This window comes from Anas acuta, chromosome 3 (genome assembly GCF_963932015.1).
Source record: "Anas acuta chromosome 3, bAnaAcu1.1, whole genome shotgun sequence".
Lineage (NCBI taxonomy): Eukaryota > Metazoa > Chordata > Aves > Anseriformes > Anatidae > Anas > Anas acuta.
The window spans coordinates 10,849,981-10,866,807 of NC_088981.1; the positions used below are offsets into that span (position 1 = coordinate 10,849,981).

The 16,827-nt window shown below is 38.4% G+C and overlaps 4 protein-coding genes across 20 annotated transcripts in view; 1 reads left to right on the forward strand and 3 right to left on the reverse strand.

Moving 5' to 3' along the window:
* Positions 1–4,338: 4,338 nt before the first annotated feature.
* Positions 4,339–9,322, reverse strand: MKKS (MKKS centrosomal shuttling protein). The gene is made up of 4 exons (XM_068675668.1): positions 8,332–9,322; positions 7,659–7,834; positions 6,848–6,958; positions 4,339–6,399 (listed from the first exon to the last, which is right to left on the reverse strand). The coding sequence occupies exons 1-4, from the start codon at positions 9,320–9,322 to the stop codon at positions 5,962–5,964; spliced, it is 1,716 nt and encodes a 571-aa protein (XP_068531769.1). The 3' UTR covers positions 4,339–5,961.
* An 82-nt stretch (positions 9,323–9,404) lies between these two features.
* Positions 9,405–9,710, reverse strand: LOC137853386 (uncharacterized). The gene has a single exon (XM_068675692.1). The coding sequence runs from the start codon at positions 9,708–9,710 to the stop codon at positions 9,558–9,560; it is 153 nt and encodes a 50-aa protein (XP_068531793.1). The 3' UTR covers positions 9,405–9,557.
* LOC137853385 (uncharacterized) lies at positions 9,556–11,672 on the reverse strand. The gene is made up of 3 exons (XM_068675691.1): positions 11,540–11,672; positions 10,684–10,913; positions 9,556–9,764 (listed from the first exon to the last, which is right to left on the reverse strand). Exons 1-2 carry the CDS (start codon positions 11,586–11,588, stop codon positions 10,705–10,707), a joined length of 258 nt encoding a protein of 85 aa, XP_068531792.1. The 5' UTR covers positions 11,589–11,672; the 3' UTR covers positions 9,556–9,764; positions 10,684–10,704.
* A 71-nt stretch (positions 11,673–11,743) lies between these two features.
* Positions 11,744–16,827, forward strand: part of SLX4IP (SLX4 interacting protein) — a 77,256-nt gene continuing 72,172 nt past the window's right edge. For 11 of the 17 annotated variants that reach the window (XM_068675676.1, XM_068675688.1, XM_068675681.1 and 8 more), the window contains exons 1-2: positions 11,744–11,883; positions 12,812–12,990. Coding sequence is in view for 5 of the 17 variants with exons in the window: in XM_068675669.1 (XP_068531770.1) it covers positions 12,905–12,990 (86 nt within the window). In the remaining 12 variants the exon portion in view is untranslated. The remainder of the gene's footprint in view (positions 11,884–12,811; positions 12,991–16,827) is intronic. The other 6 variants (XM_068675674.1, XM_068675678.1, XM_068675675.1 and 3 more) reach the window with 1 other exon arrangement.

Genomic DNA, 16,827 nt, shown 5'->3' on the forward strand with positions numbered 1-16,827 from the left:
CACATCTGCCCTAGGCAGCAGTCATCAGGAAACATGTCTCTGTGTTCTCCAAACCCTGCAAAAATTGATTTATTTTTTTTTTTGCTCCTTGCTGTCTTTTTAGGGGTCAGCCCTGTCATCTAGTCCATCTCCAGGACCAGCCCGCGTGCCTCATGACACGCTCGCTGCACAATTTGCTAACATCGCCTTTCTTTTCTCCACACAAATTTCTTTAAAGTTGACAATTTGTCCACGTTCTCCAATAACGTGCAAGGAAAGGCTCACAGAACGGCAGCTTATGGGGTATTTCAGAAGGGCTGCAGCAGGGGAGCCGCGGGGTCTCTGTGAGGGAGCCAGGGCTGCCCCGCGCTGCTTCCAGAAGGTTCTGGCAGGCCCAGGGCAGGGCCCAGCCCCTCAGCAGGGCCTCTGGGGAGGCAGGGGGAAGAAAGGGCAGCGTGGTGCTGGACAGCATAGGGTGAGGGGAAAAGGGTGAGGAATAGCCCTGAGGGGAGAGGAGGAGGAGGCTGGTCTTGCCCCAGGAGCTGTTCCACCTTATTTTCCCACTCTATCCTGTCAGGAGATGGGTGAGAGGGCAGCTGGCTGGGCAGCAGACCAGGGCCTCCCCACAGAGGTTTGCCTTCAAAAGCGCACAAAATCCCATCAAATGCAGTCTTTAGAGTCCCTCTTTTTACCTTACAGGGCATTTAATGTGACCAAACCCTCACATTTCATACATAATAGGTGGTAGTATGCAGTTGATAGGAGCCCCCAGGTCCAGCTGAACCACCTGCATGAGACCTGCTCCTCCTCAGTGCTAGTCCTGGAAACCCACACCTGTGCTGCATGTCTCCTGCCTCCACCTCTGGCCCTATCCCACCTCCGCAGATCTACTTGCACACTAGTAAAGAGTAATAAATTAGAATATAATGCTAATTTTGCTCCCGCCTCTCAAAGTCATCGAGTCTTTCAAGAGCTGGAACTACGATAGTCCCTACAATTCCCTGAAAATCCCTCCGTCAGAGCCCTCGAGTATGCTATTTATCAGCAGAGGATCCTACTTAGGCTCACACAGAAGTGATGACTCAGAGCCAAGCTGAGTCACAGCTACGGACTGTGAAACTAATTTCTCCCCAACCATCTATTTTCTTTACCCACTACTAGATGAGACTAACAGTATCATAAGCCTGAAGGGAAAAGATACCACAGATGGTTTTTAAAGATGAAAAAAATGTGGTCTAGCTTCTCTACTTGTAAAAGAATTAACAGTTAATATAAACTAAGAAAGCTACTGATAAGGAATAGCTGTTGATATCGCGGGATGCTGCCAAACAAATGCTTGGTGAACACTTATTAGTCATAATAGTAGGAAGCCATTTGCTGGGTACCTGGAGAGAACTGATGTTGTCAGATCAGAAAACAAAGCACCAGCAATCTACAGAAGCCAGACTATACACAGCTGTGGCCTTCAGGACGCATGATGAAAGCTTGAATAAAAGCTTCTCATGAGTGAGTAAATTTGAAAGTTCAACTTTGTAAAGATGCTCATAGTAAGGTAAAAATAAAAGTCTGCAGGAGGAATGCCTACAAGACATTTCTATATATATATAAATTATATATATAAATATATATATATTTAATAGAAAACTAGGTCAAAACTAATGGAAGTCAGTACAGTTAATGACATAATGCACAGCTCAATGCTGGAACCTATTCTGCCATAATTTTATTAGTTTCTTGACTAAAGATACGTGGATCTACTTACATATACCACATTTACATAGACCACATTTCTGCTTCCAGCATAAAGAATAGATCTGTATATACAGATCTTTTGAGCTTATACTAATTTATACAGGACAAAGTAAACAGACAAAAAGCAAAGATATTTCTTAACTGAGAATTTAAGAATACAGTCATACTGGCCAGAAACTTATTTATCAGTACTGTGCAACTTGCCTTTGCTGGAAAAAATCATATTAACATTTGCAAATAAAAAGTACTAAACACCTTGAAAAAATCATTATAAAATGACTAGCAACTGCATTCTCAAAAAGCCTGTCTACACAGATTATAAGCGTGTTGGATGCAGTCTCTTTGCAATAAAAGGACTATTTCTGCATCTTCAGAATGGTAGTAAATGCAAATCCAGTTAAAAAAAAAAGTTCTTGCTATGACATTGACTTGTGGATATTGACTTTTCTGAGATTGAACAGTGTAGTACTTACATGACTCACTTCACGTGGCACTGCTGAAAATGTAACAAATACTACATTTTGCTATTCCGAGCAGCAAACTAAGAGCACTAGTAAAATTTAAAAAGTTCAGTTTTGGAGCAAGAAAAACTGTTTGCACATATTCTGCTGTGCTTGTGACAGTCCAAGCAGTATTTTTCTTACAAAGTTGGGCAACAATAGATACTCTTCCTTTATAGGTAAAGATAAAAAGCGGTAATGGTTAATTAGCCAGAAATGCCTAAACACTTCTGAAATATCCGTGTTGTGCTATTGGTAGAGGAAGGTTAAGTTTTCTGAACTCATAAATTTATTTTTATCCCATCTTCAAGGATCTACACGACTTAGTATCACATGAAGATCTAGTCTAAAACAAGTGTAGAGCCTATATTCTTTTAGTAAGGATCTACATTTGCTTTGAAAAACCTGTTTTTTTGTTCCTCTTAATCAAATAGTTCCTTACATTTTTACTTAAAACTCTTCACCCACAAGTCTCCACGCCTTAAAAAGCATCATCTCTGATTCCATTTTACAGATAGGAAAATCAACAGGAAAAAAATTGAGATAAGGACCAGTAACTACTCTAAAAATTTGCGAATAGTAGCAGAATCAGTGAAGTACAGGTTTTCTATATTCTTAACCAAAGTAAAAATGTCAACGTTTAATGGTATCTACTTGAAATAGGATGCAGTAATAGAAATACTAAAGATCCATAAATTACTCAGCATTTCAGGTCTTACTCACTTTGAAGTTTTCAATACCAAACAAACTGAAATACTGAATTGAGAAGCAACTACATTAAACTGGTATCTTAAACATGCTGACCTGAGTGGTTATATCATCAGCACTTTTAGCTCGTGCTAGGCCATGAGCAGTAGCACAGCTGAGAAGGCTGAAGATGAATGTACCTCCTTGCGCATTATCAGCAGAATTATTAAAATTAAAAACCTCAGAGCACTCTGCAGAAGTCAACAGAAAAAATAAATGAGGTCACAATCAGAAAACACTAGTCTTCTAATAATACCTGTATAAATGCTAATTTCTCCCACTGAACAAACTGTAAATTCCAAGGAGAGCAGGAATAAAACTGTAGTGTCTTCTCAAAAGACATTAAACTGGTGATATTACATTTTGTCAACCCCAAAACATGGTGGGAGAGTTAGGAAATGCCATTTTTGCATCTACGTTTCATCAAGAAACATTGGAGTTCAGCAAAGTTAATTTTATGCTGCTCTTGGTTTGAGAATCAAATTTCAATTTACTTAAATTTTAAACAATATCTGAAGTTGTATTCCTGGTATATTACCTGTTAAAAGTAGGCTAACCAACCTTCTGAAGGTACAGAAAGAATCTAGAACAACTGAGAACTGAGCATGCAATGCCCATAAAAAACAGCACCAGGTACTTATTTGTTTGTCACATAGGGAGAAAAAAATTTTATTAAGACTATATTAATATATAAAACATTCTTTGGTTCAGGTATAAATGAATTTTTATCTAGTCATCAAAAATAAAATTTAACTTAAGATTTTCACTATGAAGTTTACACTTTCTTATGCTTTTATTAAAGTATTTTAGCCAATGACGTACCACATTTTAGGTTTTCCTAGTGCTTTCACAGTTTTCTAACGTGCTTTCTAAATTGATGCAAAATAGAATCATAGCTAACAACTGTCTGATAGGGGCTCTGAACTTATCTTCAGATACCAAGGCAAAAGGATACCAGGAACTACTTCTACTTAAATATTTTAATTTTCACTTCTCAGCTGCAGTCAGCATTTTGCAGTACATAACAAGGTGCTGTTAAAGTAAAATACTCTAATTCAATACTGAGATAGACACTCAACTGGATAAAGCAACAACAAGATTCTTCTGTGCTTTCAGGCATAGATCATCATTTACCTTCATTATTTGTAATTTTTCTGTATTTTTCATAGCATATTAGAGAATTGAGATATGGATATCCCTTGTAACATTCTTCCACACATTTCCAGGTGCCTTATAAGTGTCTTATAGCACTGAAACAATCCTTTCAGGACATAAAAAGATACAGAAATTTAAATAACATTTTTTCCCAGTGATAAAGTGATTCATGTTCCTAGAAATAAAAAGGACTTTGTACAAGAGGTCTGGAAATACCTGTATTTAATTACACCTTTCAAAACTGACTTACACAAGACAATTTCACTGTTTATACTCAGTACATACATTAAAAACTTAGGAGATGAGGAAACATAAGCAGACTATGTAACTCTGTTTTCAGGAAAAGCATGTCATGTATAATTTGCCCCTTGCGATGGAAAACGAGGGAGGAGAAAGGGACCAAAAAAAATGAATTTAAGAAACTATAACACCTCTTTTGATCTTGCATGCACGCTGAAAATGGGAAAGTTTCAATCATTCAGTCTAAGCCTTATTTAAAGATCAAAACATGTCTGTGCAGCTTAAAGCCTTAGTTCATTAAAAAAAAAAAAAACCTATATGCAAAGAGTTAAGTGAATGGTAACTGGGACATTCTTGCATCTTTACTTATATAATAGAAACATTTATAAGCTTTCCTGTATTCCAGAGAAGGCAATCATGGTCCACTGTACAAAAAAAAAGCTTCCCCACCCCCAAGTCAGTTAGTCTGCCATTTCTTTTTAAATTTTCTATTACCTGCTACCTTAAGATCTTCAGGTTGATTTTTAACTCGCTAAATAAATTATATATGAATTGAAAATCTTCCAGCAATTTAGAAACAAAGTACAGGAAAAGGTAATAGAACTTCAGAGCAGAATTTGACAGTAAGTTGCTCAAGGTATTCGCTAAGGAAACCCTTCTCTTTTTATTTAGAATATTAAAAATTCTAGTGATAATGTCTTGCTGCAGTACAAAAATCTATATAAAGCTTTTGCTGAGACTACATAAATTCTAATCCATAACATGTTTTCCTCAGCAAGTAAATCCATTTTCCCCATTCCTTTGAAGAGGCCATAGAGTTTACAGAAACATCCAACACTGCATAATACAGGAGGAACATCAGACAGCCTCCTTCAATTCAGCATTTTATTTACTGAAGCAGAACATTCAAATCTCCTAGAAGGACACGAGAAACACAATTTTTGAAGTGTAGTTCGCTCTTTTGAATATACCAATTTGAATACTTGTAAGTCATGTTGCTGTGACTCGCTGAATATTTGGCTTATCATTTCACAATTTCTACCATGTTAAACATTTGAAAATGCTGTATGTCAGTAGCTTAACAATCAGAAGAGTATTTAATAGCTGACAGACTTAATTTCTGTCTATTGTCCATACTCTAACCACTTCTAAGTACCTTACCATGTTGTATATTACTCTGCTTTCAATTATAATTACTTTGTAGACCCTCATAGTGACTTCCCAATACCCAAGAGGGGCCTCCAGAAAAGCGGGAGAGGGACTCTTTGTCAGGGAGTGTAGTGATAGGACAAGGGCGAATGGCTTTAAACTAAAAAAGGGTAGATTTACATTAGACATTAAGAAGGCCTTTACTATGAAGGTGGAGAGGCACTGCAACAGGTAGCTGAGAAAGTTGTGGGTGCCCCATCCCCAGCAGTGTTCAAGGCCAGGTTGGATGGGGCTTTGGGCAACCTGCTCTAGTGGGAGGTGTCCCCGCCCGTGGCAGTGGGCTGGAATTAGATGGACTTTAAAGTTCCCTTCCAACCCAAACCATTCTGTGATTCTATGATTAAGTATCTCACTGTGCAACACAATTCATGTCACAGAGCTAATTTTGATCTTCAATTATGCATTTGAGATCCAAAATCAGATTGGCTGTCTCCACAGCTACTTGTAGGCCACTGTACTTTGCAGCAAAACAGTCCAGTGTCAGCAAGTCAGCAGCCTTTATTGAAGGCTCTTCTGGGCAGCTCTGTAGAGTTGGAGAGCCAAAATGGGGTCGCAAGAGCCTCCAGTTGAGATTCTGAGTATTACTGTTAATTCCGCAGCCACATTTTGAGAGTAAATCTGACCAATTAGAGACAGAGGGAAAACCTGACGGGACAAGCCAACAGTGTCCATAAACCGTGTCTGTGAGAATTTCATCATCATGACTCAGAGAGCAAGCTACAGACTCCAGGGAGCAGCAAAAAGCATCAGCAATCAACTGGTATTGTGTCTGAGAATAATCTGCATCTTTAAAGCTGCTAGTGGACAGACTACAAGTCTAAAAAAAAAAACAAAAGCAAGAAAAAATTAGAACAGTTTTACAGAAATAGCTTTAGTCAAACATTTGAAGTGCTGTTATTTTTAAAGATGGTTCAGCCTTAACAGAAAAATTGTTAGATTTTTCTGATAGAAAAAAATTCTAGAGATGTCAAAGCTGAGTTATGCAGATTATCATTCAATAAAAACCCCTCAATTTTTATTTTAACACTTAAACACTATTATAGATACCTAAAGAAACACTAGCAGATACAAATACAGTATTAAATTCTGAAAAAGATGCCCCTAGCAGAGGGCTTCAAAAATACCTTGGTTTTGAGGTTATACAGAAGTGCAACATTAACCTACAAATGACAAGTGCAAACTGTAACAATAATTCTACTAAAAGTTTTGCTTCCTACGTATATTAACCAGCTTAAAAAAAAAAAAAAAACTCGTCTTAAACATACCTTGTATCTTATATATGAAGCCAAATGACTTTCTGTACAGCCACCTCCTAACAAAGCCAAGGGTTCCTTAATTGTTAACTGTAACACATGCTCTGCAGTTTCACATGCACGCTGAAAACCATATGAATTTTTTGTTACACATACCATAATATATAAGATTTCACACACACACTTAAAACAAACAAAAGAAAAAACACCTACTGGAATAAAGATTTTTAGTAATTCCTGGGAGAGACTTCATAAATTTGAATGGTGTGAATATAAACTTGGCACGTCACTTCCAAAACCATGTTTAATAACTGAAGAATAGTCTTTGTCTACGCTCCATATGGAAGAACAGAAAAAAATGCTGTATTTTATTCCTTTTTGCAAAGCTGATTTACAAAGTCAACCAATATCACCACCATTTTTAGAGTAACTACTCAATGAAGAACTATGCCTGACTAGCCTTGCAGGCATTGCTGGTGACTTTTGATGGGCAACTTTTTTTGTGCTCCTATTAACCAAGGATGAGAATGAAAACATTTACCTAGCACTGGCTTTAAGAACAGGTGAAAAATTTCTCTCTGAAGAACTTCCAGCATTAAAATAGAGGTGTTAAAGGAACACAAGCACTCCAAAGATTTTGAAAGTCTGTAAACAATAGAATTTCTAAATCACTTTTTTGGAGCTATTTCCTTAAATCTAACTAAGTTTCACTTGGGAACCAAATATTTTTTAAACTCACTGTATTTATGTTTTCCTTTACTCTTTCTTTTTTCCACTAAAAGCATGATTTTTTTCAAGAAATATTTCAAGAAAACGTGCCCACCTTCAGTTCATCCCACGTCGTTTCATTTCTGTTACAGAGTACCAAGCTGCAGACAACTGTGTCATTAGGAATTAGATGGACAAAATGTTTTGAGCCAAAACTCTTAGTGCACACATCCTTCAAACTTCCATAACAACTGGGAGAAAACGAATGTATGGAAGCTATAGGCTTGGAACCTGCCCAATTAAGAAAAGTAGAGAACAGCATGTATGAACGTCCTCAGAACAGATGCCTGTTGCGTTTCATAAAGCATGAACATTTTTTGCCCCTCTTGGCTTTTTAATTTACATTCTTCAATATCTAACATTTGTGACCCCAGAAGAAATTACAAGCAGAAACCAGCACATTTTCACAGTGCAAGATTTAGTTTTACTTTAAGGTAAAAGGTAACCTTATTACTCTCATTAGAAAGGAGTTTGAAAATAATCTACATCTGCAAATGGTTGCTAGAATTAGATACTCCTCAAGAAGCAACCAGTGATCATCTGGGTAGTATGTCATCATTACAGCTAGCCAGTCACTTAAAATTGCTTTCAGACAAGGAAGGAGCAGCTTCTGGTTTGAAACACTTGCTCTGCTGCTAAGCAATGACAGTAGGTTTCCACCTAGGTAGGTTTTCATTACAAGACTAACATCGAGGGTAACAACTTAGTGCAGAAAACTTGCTTGTTACCTGTCATTTGACTCAGGGGTTCCATCACAGATAGCCCAGCTCTGTCCACAACCATGACTTGGTTCTCTTTCAGATACTGTTTCAACGATGGGTGGATAACTTTCTGGCACACTACAAGGCCCACCTCATCATTAACCAGCTGCTTTCCTACATTAAGCAACTGATTCAGCTCTGATGTTTCTAGAGAAATTCCATGATGGACTGTTATCATTCCTTCTTCAGGGTTGAAGAGGTCTCCTGACATGGACACACAGAAAAGAGCTATCTTGATAGTGTCAGAAGAAATTCTTTTGACAGAAGGTAGTTTTGCAAATTGAATTTCTGGTGTTTCTATCAGTAGTCCAGGAAGAACTGTAGAATCCAGAACTCTTCTACCTTTCACAGGTACTGTTACACACTTTCCTAAAACAGCCTTAGTTTCAACATGACACGGAATAGTAAACATGAAAGCCTTTACTATCAGCATGGTGAGATGATCAACTTCTGTTGCATTAAGCATGCAAGCGGGTTTGCTTGTTAATACGCTGCGTACCAAACAAAGAAGAGTCTTGAGATTGCTAAAATCCACAGATACTCGGCAACCACAGGCCTCAGATTTGAGGTAGTCAGTACACAAACTCAAAAGATCTTTGCTTATTTTAATTACAGTGCAAGATGGAACATGTAGGCTTTTAAAGTTTTCAATCAAGCTACAGCAAAGAATAGCAGTAAATAAGCCACAGTCACTGAAGCGGGCTACGTGGTTCTGTACAGAGGCTGTTAAAACCTTTAACACAGGATGGCTGACAGAAAGACGGCCAAGTATGGCTGAAGATTGTGAAGTTACACATACATAGCCTCCCACACCGTTGTGGAGTTGCTTAAGTCTACCAGCAGGACCATAGCAAGATTTTAATATCCTATTTAACAGAGACAGTGACTGGCTAACCGTATCTTTAGTTAAAGGGTCACTAATAAATAATGAAGGCTTTTTAGCTTCAAGACGAGACATTTTCAAATTAACATTTTTGGTTTTACTTGGATCTAGAATTCACAGCACTTTAAACTCAAAATTTAATTCACAGTACATTAAATTCAAATTACTACATTTTATTCTTTGTAGCCAAGGATTACTATTTCCAATGTGAAACAGTATGATAAGTACATTTGATTATCTGCTCAGGATCCATCTCTTAAAACAAGGCTCAAATTGTGAAATTTATATATAATGACAACAATAAGCTATTTCATTCAAAACGATCATCTTTTTTAGTTTCCGAATGTGATCGAACAGATTTTTTTGCAACAAAGTTTACAAGCATGGTTCCAAAATGGACACCTATAAATGCCAGTCCTGCCACAAGTAGAAGATTCTTTCTACTCCAGCTAGCTTTCCTCATCTCTTCTTCTGGCAACACTCACAGGTGAAAAAAAATCTTCAAAGCTATTTATATCTACAACAAAAAACAGAAAGGCATTAGCATAATCTTCTGACAATATCACATAGCTTGAACTTCTACTTTTTGCCACGCAACATCACGTAAGGACAAATACCAATCTATAATGCTATTTGAGAATACACATTATTACACGTGATTATGCAGTACACAAACTACATTTTTGTTATTATCTTCAATTCTGACCTCCAGATTGATACTGTTTTACTTATAGGTCAATAAATAGCAGGCTACTATAAACTGTACTGGAGTGTATGAAAGTATCACAGCGTACCACATAGTATTGTATCAGCATCGTAGCGATGTTAAGCTGTTTTTTCACAAGAAAAAAAGAACTGAAATACTCAGCATTGCTTCCCAAGCAACTACTTCAGAAACAAAAGCTCTTAATGTTGAGCCAAGTTTTAAGAAGCCTCTGAAAGACATCTTGCATACATTTTTTTTTTAGCTCTTAAACACTTCAGAAATTAAATATGTATTTGTTTACATTTATACACAATCTCTAAAGTATTTAGACTTCTCTCATACTTAACCATTCTTTTGTATTATAATCAACATTGCTATAAAGGACACAATATATTACTCTATGTAAAGTCACAATTATTTCTGAGCAGCTTCGAACCTGAAAAGATGCTGTTATAGATCACGTCAGTCACAGGAATTTGACTATTGCCTTTAAAAGTGATGGGGCTGGTTTCTCAAATAAATTTAAGTCCCGTAGTAGCATAACTCAATTCATCTTATTACACAGGATTTAACAGCAGTTTGCAAGTATACATGATGCAATTTTGGGGTGCATGTAACTACCAGGTTAACTCAGCTGCAAAAGAATAAAAACTCTGGAAGACCACATCTGTTAGAAAACTCATTTGACTCATCTCCTGCCTCAACACAGGTAACTAACTAGGAAACTTACCTACAACAGATAGCACTACAGCTATTTTTCTTTATTTTTGTTATCTTTCTGCATCACATATGCCACAATCGCAGGTTCTGGCACAAAGTCCTCTGTCTTCACTTGGAAGATGGGGCTGGACTTGATGTGAAACCACCCCCAGTGCACCAGCCCAAGGCCGGTTCCCATAACAATCAGGACTTTGTAGCTCTTCCAGAAGGTTTTAAGGCCCATTGTAAAGTGGCATCTACCTAGGTAAAGACAGTTTATTTTAAAGATATTCCACAAATCCTGTCTCTTCTAACAGCACGGAACAGATATGCCTGAATGCTCATAACTTTGATTACAGCGCAGCACACGACTAAAACGAAACGACACAAGAAAGCCTTATTTTGTGACCTTCAGGAAAAAAAAAAATATAAAAGCTTTAAAAACCACCTCATTCAGACATCTTGAAACGTTAACTGGTATTTCTGCTTCCAGTTTCCGCACGCTAAAGTTTAATAAAGCTCTGTCAATTTGTTATATTGACCTAATTACACACGCTACCGCTTCAAACAGCGAATATTTGAAGAGGAAGCTAACCTCAAAGCAGTTTTAAAACGCGCTATCCCCCCAGCTAATAAAAATAACAGCGCCCGCCGCAGCGCAGCGCAGCCCGGCAGCCCCCCGCTCCCCTCAGCCCCCTCCCAGCACCTCAGGCTCCCGGGGCCGCGCGTCCGTGCCCCCACCGGCCGGCAGCGGCGCCCTCCTCCTCGCCTGCCATTGGCCAGCCCCTCACCACGTGACTAGCCTTCCCCCGAGCCCCATCCGGCCGCTGCCCCCCCCCCGGGCGCCATTTTGCGTTCGGGCAAAGCTGGGCGGGCGGTGGCTACACCTGGCGGCCATTTTGGATAGGGGAGAAGAAGCTCGCGGGCGGCGGCCATCTTGCTTGGGGGCAGAGGAGCCGTTGAAACCGTTAGGGGCCGGCGGCGGGGTGCCCGCACGGCTCGGCATCGTTGTCCTGCCGGTTACCCCTTTTCTTAGTTGTTCTCCAAAAATCAAGGTGCCGGGCGGTGGTTTGAGGAGGAGCGGCGGCCGGCTGTCCCCCCGCGCGTCCCTCAGGCGCCGCCCCGTGAAGCATCGCCCCGGCTTTTAAAAAAAAACACCGCAGCTTTGCCCCGCTCCGGCTGCAGCCGCTCTGCAGCACTGCTTCGCTCACCTGGCTGAGCCCTCGTGCAGGTAGACGCTGGTATCCTCACCAAAATACGTTCACGAAATCTTCCTTGCCTCAGTTTCCTGGCTGCTCCTCCAAACACCGCGGCTGGTGTCTTCTGCACTCTCCCGTGCTAACGCTGCTCTGCTTGCCCTGCACGCCTGCTGTCACTTTTCACTCTGTCATGTCGCTATCTTCTATCGTGCTTGTCTTTTTATTATGGTTATTTTGCTTGTGCAGAACTGTGGAGCTTATAACTGCAGCCAAAAGTCAGGTTTTTAAAAATCGTTTTTAAATTGAGACAAATTTAAGTTTTAATCTCTACACAGAAAGGAGTGTAACACTTCATAAAAAAAATAAATAAAACCGAGTAGCTGATGCTTCAGTCAGCTATGCAAAAGGGTAACAACCAGCACCTGCCTGTAATTGGACACTCTCACGTTTCTTTCATTTCCCTTAAATCACAACACTTGTTTAGTGAAAGTGTAACACTATTGCAATGTATTGTTGTGCTCTGAAAGTGCACTGGCTATTTGTGAAAGAAAATGTTTAGATAACAACGAGCTAAAATAAACTTTTTGGAAGAGCATTTTCCAATGCGTAAGAGGAAAAAAGGCTGTGGTGGGCCTGAAATTCCTGAGACAACAGAACCTAAAGATGCTGCTGTGTTCCTCCACGTGTAGAAATGCTTTACTAAACATGTGTATTGCTTAGCGTCACCACTCAATGACCTGAGGTGTAGGATCAGAGCTCAGAAACTGACTAAAAGAGCCTTGAGTATGCACTGGACAGCGCTCACTGTCTGATATCCAAGCTCTAGAGAGTTCAGAATATATATATATATATATATATATATATATGTAATGAAGGTTAATTTTGATTCTTTCATAAAAAAAACAGTTATTATTGACTACTCTTAGAGAGGTCCTCAATTAGTGTTTTTGTCTTTTTCAGGTACCTGCTTCTCCCCACACGTGGTAAAGGCACCCAAAGATGGTCAGTGTGAACAGTTTGCAGCTGTTGTGTTAGAAGCTGCTGTATTTTCAAATGGGCATGTGTGGCAGGAATTTTCAGTTCCTTATCTCTACTGAATTCCAGGTTGCTTCAGCATTGGCAGTCCCTTCTTTGCTAAGGTAAGATGCTGTGCATCAGCTGACTGAAAATACTTTAGCTTGCTTTCTGGGAAGCCCTGTTTCCTCAGTTTTCCTGGGTGTCTACCATTCCACTTAACCTCAAATTTCAGAAAGAAAGATATTACGCTACGTCATTTTTGAAATATGCCTCGCTCTTGTTACCAGGAACCTATATGTTTAATTCTAGGGCTTTTTTTTTTTTTCACTTTTCAGGTTGTCCATTAAAAATTTAGGTGTTAAAATACTACCAACAGTATATGAAAACTTGTTGGCTTTGTTTTTAAGACTATAATTTCTGAGAGTAGCTTTTTTGTCTTATGGTTGTCTTCATGTTTCCTTATGCATAGTTTCATTTTCAGGCTTGCATTAGTTTGTGAAAAATCTGATATTCCATTAAACAGATTTTGTTGCCAAATAGCAGTAGATCTTGATCTCGTGTTTTGCAACATGGAAAATAATAATGTATTTTGAGGAGCATTGGCATCTTTTCTTGTAGAACTGACTCTTTTTTTTCCCCCTGATTTCTGAATATTAGTGTTTTGGTTTTGTTTCTTCTATTGCTTTGTAAATTAGTTTTGGAAACGGTTTCTTTCTTGTAATGGTCCTTGTCACAGTAGCATTGTTGATGGGTGGCAAATTCTTACGTAAAAGAGGGGGCTGATGCCAGGTGATATAATTTAGGTGATTTAAATTTAATAATTTAGGTGATAAGCACCCATCTCTAATTTGTTTTCAAGCAAGACATGAACATTTGGGGAGGAGATGATACTCTGGCATATTACGTTTCAACTCTTCTTCATATCATTGCTACTATAAAGATTAATGATAAAACACCAGTCAAGATATAGTTCTTGAGTTCACAAACCTACAGCACCATTGTGAAATTTGTGCCGCATGCAGCTCAGAAATAATGTACCACCTAGGTAGATTAGGGAATGTACCTTGTGTTCTATCATTATTAGCCTTTGGGTTGCCATAACCCAAGGCATAGTTAATTCCATGTCAATGTTAGGTTTGCTAATATTATCTTTGCTGTTGTAGGAGCTCTTTGTTGATGGCGTGCTCCACAGCAAATTGTAATTCTAAATTTCCTAATTTAAGATTGTGATTCTTGAGGTTTGGATAAGAAACTATCTATATCAATTATCACTTTTCTGTTTTTGGTATTTTTTGCCTACTGTTTTTCTATTTCTTTTCTTTTTGGTTGGGGAAACAAGGTGGAGGGATTGTTAACAACTCTATAGATACACACCTGTCACTAAAATAAAAAAAAAAAAAATCAGAGATGCTGCTTCAAATTTGGACACCAGATTTTTTTTATTATTATTATTTTATTTTTTCACAGAGAAGCTGATAAGCCGTAAATGTCCAGGTTTTGTGCTGTTCGGAAAGGGCTGTGACGTATCTTATTACCTGCTTTTCATTTTTCTGTGTGGGGGGTAGTCCTTCCTTGGAACTTCCTAGAACTTCCTTGGAGTTCTTGAACACCAAGAGTATAATGTTGTATACCATTAGAAGACATTGAGAAACACCTATGTTTTTTGCTCTGGAGGATGCCATTTCCTAGTAGCTTCAATCTGTCCTAGTTCTAGCAGCTGCTGTTTCAAGAATTACTAGATTTTATCTCCTGCTAAGATTCTTACAATAGTTCTGTTACATTTACTTCCAAAGTGAAGTAACATCTTACTACCTGACTGAATTGAAAAATATGATATTGTAAGTGATCAAGGGCACTGTTCTCTATGCTGTTTCTGAAACTTGCTCTCGGTAATATTGACAGAATTTACTTGATAAGGTAGTAAAGATTTTAGGGCTGTTTTGTGCAAGGGAGGATGATAGTCTTGCGTTTCATGGCGTGGTATTCCAGGTTCTGTCTGTGTGAGCATTATTTGAAAATTCACCGTGCTCTTTATTACTTGCTATTTAGTATTACTGTGGAGCTGATGAGTTGCAGTAGATACAATTCCTCTAACTTTGAGCTTTTGCAGAACATAGTAAAAATGTCTTATTAGCTATATTGAAGTTTATTTTCAGTAGTTACTTGTGGAATGGCTCTTAGTTCAAACTCATTCTTAAACTGGTTGTTACTGTAACTGAGTTATTTCTTACTGTTTATGATGCATTTACTATTTCTGTTTCTTACTGCTTGGATATTGACATGATGTATAAACAAATTATTGAAGTCACTGGAAGTTTTCATTGAGCCAGTATATGGAATTGAACCTTGCAGCTTTAGCTTTTTCATGTAATTGTTCTGAGATGTCAGGTCTCAGCATTTGGTATTTGGAATGAAAGCACTGCAGAGAAGTGATTATCTATTTCAAAATTACTGTGGTTGGATCTTAAGATCAAAATTATCTGTGCTATGCTATGTTGTTCTTAAGTTGGTCTTTATATTGTTTTGCCTTTTTTAAAGCTAAATAAGGATAGTGTCTGCATTTTTAAATATGTAAGTGTAGTGCCTGACAGAGAAAGATATCACCAACCTGACTTGTGTCCTGAAGTTTTGACAGCTCTGTCGCAATGTTTTACAGTAACTGGAACTAGACAGTGGGAAGTGGGTACATATTCATGCATTCTTGCTCTTTTTCTGTACTATCTCTTAAAAAAAGATCAGATTCCTCTAGCATGTTAAGAGACTACTCCTTTAGGAAACTTTAGAATGTAAAAGTCAGCTCTGTTCTCAGTGTAATTTCTGTTGCAGTTTGTTTATTGCAGGTGCCAGATACAGACACTTGCTTTTTTTTTTTCTTGATTTTGAAGCTTGAGCTGTCTTACTGGTTCTTATTTTCCTCCAATACAGATATACTCTCGTTCACTTGGTTTTCTGTCCAATCCCCATCTCTCTCTTGTCTGATACCTTTGGTCCTATCCTACGTGAAAAAGAATATATCTTAATTTTTTATTCTCTGGTTTTTGTAGCTATTAATTTGGTACCATTGGGCTTATCCCATGTCTGTTCTGAATTCCAGCATTGTGGGGCTAGCTGGAAAGGCTTTCACCGATTTCACATAATTTGCTGCCTTCTGACAAGTGAATGTTTAGCTCCCGTTTATGTGGGAGTGGTGAACTTCTCCAGTATTTTCAGTGTAGTGACCGTAATGTTGTCAGGTAGGAAAAAGGCAGTTAAAAAACTGAAATGAATTTGACAGGTGACAAGAGCTGTGACTTGCAAGTCTACGTGAAGGCTGTAGTCATTTGAGTGAGTTACAGTGTTCTTCTAAGGAAAAAAAAAGTCTTAGTGATTAACTAGAGCTTTCCTTTTGTACCCAAGGGAGGAGAGTGGGTTTAACTTCCAACATGAATTAACACTTCCTAAGTTATTTGCAATGGCCCTAGTCAGGGTCAAGATCTGTGCAGCTAAATACTTTCAAAAAATCCTGTTTGGGATAAGCAAGAGGATGCCTGAAATTCACTTTACATTTGTGCAGCCAGAATAATGCTCAGGTCACATTGCTTTATGCACGTAATGAAAAGTTTAAAATTTTAAATGAGTGTACAAACATGCATAGTAAACCACAAGCCATAACTTCTTTAATCCAAAAACAAAACCCCAAACAAACAAACAAAATAAAATAAAAGTGTGCTCTGTTCTTCCACTGGTTTAAACTCTGAAACCCCTGAGTACCAGAACTTCACATAGCAAATAGGTGTCTCAATTCTGAAATTTGCTTTCTGCAGTTTGGCCTTGCTGAACTCCTGTTAAATATAATATGTTGTCGTGCTCTTGAGAGAGATGTTATTCCTATAGGAGGATTGACGTATGCAGCCTGTCATGGGCTCCCTAGCTACACTGGAGTGGAGTATCCACAAGATAGGAGGGAATGAACTTCACTT

Bases quoted from the DNA above. Each gene is read 5' to 3' on its own strand.
- MKKS (XM_068675668.1), bottom strand. From the start codon at position 9,322: ATGTCTCGTCTTGAAGCTAAAAAGCCTTCATTATTTATTAGTGACCCT. The intron at 7,835-8,331 runs GTAACAAGCAAG...TTAATTGGGCAG, and splicing joins ACCCCTGAGTCAAATGACAG to GTTCCAAGCCTATAGCTTCC. The intron at 6,959-7,658 runs GTGGGCACGTTT...TATGGTTTTCAG, and splicing joins CGACGTGGGATGAACTGAAG to CGTGCATGTGAAACTGCAGA.
- LOC137853386 (XM_068675692.1), bottom strand. From the start codon at position 9,710: ATGAGGAAAGCTAGCTGGAGTAGAAAGAATCTTCTACTTGTGGCAGGA.
- LOC137853385 (XM_068675691.1), bottom strand. From the start codon at position 11,588: ATGGCCGCCGCCCGCGAGCTTCTTCTCCCCTATCCAAAATGGCCGCCA. The intron at 10,914-11,539 runs GTGTAGCCACCG...GTCTTTACCTAG, and splicing joins CTATCCAAAATGGCCGCCAG to GTAGATGCCACTTTACAATG.